At 48.5% G+C, this 1621-nt stretch overlaps 1 protein-coding gene across 1 annotated transcript in view; it reads right to left on the bottom strand.

Moving 5' to 3' along the window:
- The window catches only part of clmna (calmin a), a 66843-nt gene extending 65680 nt beyond the window's left edge, over window positions 1-1163 (bottom strand). Inside the window, exon 1 of the mRNA XM_080783661.1 lies at window positions 728-1163. Coding sequence (XP_080639787.1) covers window positions 728-812 — 85 coding nt within the window. The 5' untranslated portion in view covers window positions 813-1163. The remainder of the gene's footprint in view (window positions 1-727) is intronic.
- Window positions 1164-1621: the final 458 nt, after the last annotated feature.

Genomic DNA, 1621 nt, shown 5'->3' with positions numbered 1-1621 from the left:
AGCTATTGAAAAACAGCAGACCTACAAGCTCATAATTGTAGGTCTGCTATTTTAGAAAAAAATGTGCATGTCGTTCTTTCTCGCATGTTTGGTGCAGCTATGGCAGACAGACAGGCAGTCCACAATGGGTAAAGAGAATAATGTTACATACATTATACATTAGGCAAGGCATGTATAATTCTGAATGGAATTGCACGGCAGCATATATATAGGCTATTCCATGCGGCTGGCTGGGGTTGGGAGGGGGTTGGGGAGAAAAAAACCATGGAGACGAAATAACAAAGAAAGTGAAAGTTGGAACAGCTTGCAGCCTTGCACTGTGCACACAAATTCCTAGAGGAAAATGACTTTTTTCCCCCAAACCAACCCCATTAAACCAACGTCAACTACCTATAGCAGAGGAACTGCATTGATCTCTGAATGCAAAGTGTGGTCCCGTCCGGGGATTTGAAGGGGTTCCAAAAATATACACAGAACTCTTGACTGCGGGTCTGCACTCTGCAGTAACTCTGAGAGAGCGTGCATATTATGAACCAAATGGACCCTGCCTGCAAGGCTGCAACAATTAAGGGTCCATTCGGTAAGGTTCGGTTCCATCATGTGCACGCTCTTCAGTCAAAGAGGGGTCTCCGTACTTTAAGCTTGAAACCAAAAGGGTCGAAGTGGAGGAAACCATAATGATTCTCTCCGTTCTCATCCCATCCTGCATGCTTTCATGATTCCTTACCTTGGAGGTTCTGCACTCGGATGTCGCTGATCTGTCCGATCAACTCCTCGCGTTCGAACCAGTCTTCCCACTCGTGTCCGGCCATGATCTGGAGGTAAGGAGGACGACCCCACCGCGACCACCACCACCACCACCAACCACGGGGAAGTTAAAAAGAAATATCCACGGGTTTTATATTAAACAAAAAGGTCGATCAATGGTGGGTTCTTTTGCTTCGTTTAAAGCGGCGCGTGTCCACCTTCTCCTCCTCCTCCTCCTCCTCCTCCGCAGCCTATGGATCAGTCCCAGTCCCGCAGTGTAGTGCTGCTTGCCTGGAGGCTCTTCTTGTGGTGGAGAGAGGATATTCTTAATGATACAAATCTAACCGAAATGTTGTTTTTCTTCTTGGCAACCCTCCGTGGCTGGCTGGCTGTCCCCTCTGACTCCTCCGGGCATTGTTTTGTGTCGCTGAGTTCCTCTCTCTCTCTCTCTCTCTCTCTCTCCCACCACACACACACACACACACACACACACACACACCACCACTCAACCACCGTGACGTAAAAAGGAGGAGGTAACAGCTTAGGAGAGGGAGAGAGAGAGAGGCAGTGCCGCAGCACCTGGTTGGTGTTTGCATGCAGAGAGAGAGAGAGAGAGAGAGAGAGAGGGGGAGAGAGAGAGAGAGAGAGCGAGAGAGAGAGAGAGAGAGAGAGAGCGAGAGAGAGAGAGAGAGAGAGAGAGCGAGAGAGAGAGAGAGAAAGAGAGAGAGAGAGAGAGAGGTGGTGGGATGGAGAAATCCCCAATGCACAGAAAGAACACCGCCCCGCCCACCAGTAGTGGTGGAGTCGGTTGGCACCACTAGTAACTGAATTTAATAACATTTTGTATTGATTTTATTTTTTTATGTTTTCACAT

The sequence above is a fragment of the Protomyctophum bolini genome (assembly GCF_963924005.1).
Source record: "Protomyctophum bolini genome assembly, chromosome: 15".
Classification (NCBI taxonomy): domain Eukaryota; kingdom Metazoa; phylum Chordata; class Actinopteri; order Myctophiformes; family Myctophidae; genus Protomyctophum; species Protomyctophum bolini.
The sequence above is the reverse complement of the archived record's forward strand: the minus strand, read 5'-3'. Positions and strand labels throughout refer to the sequence as shown.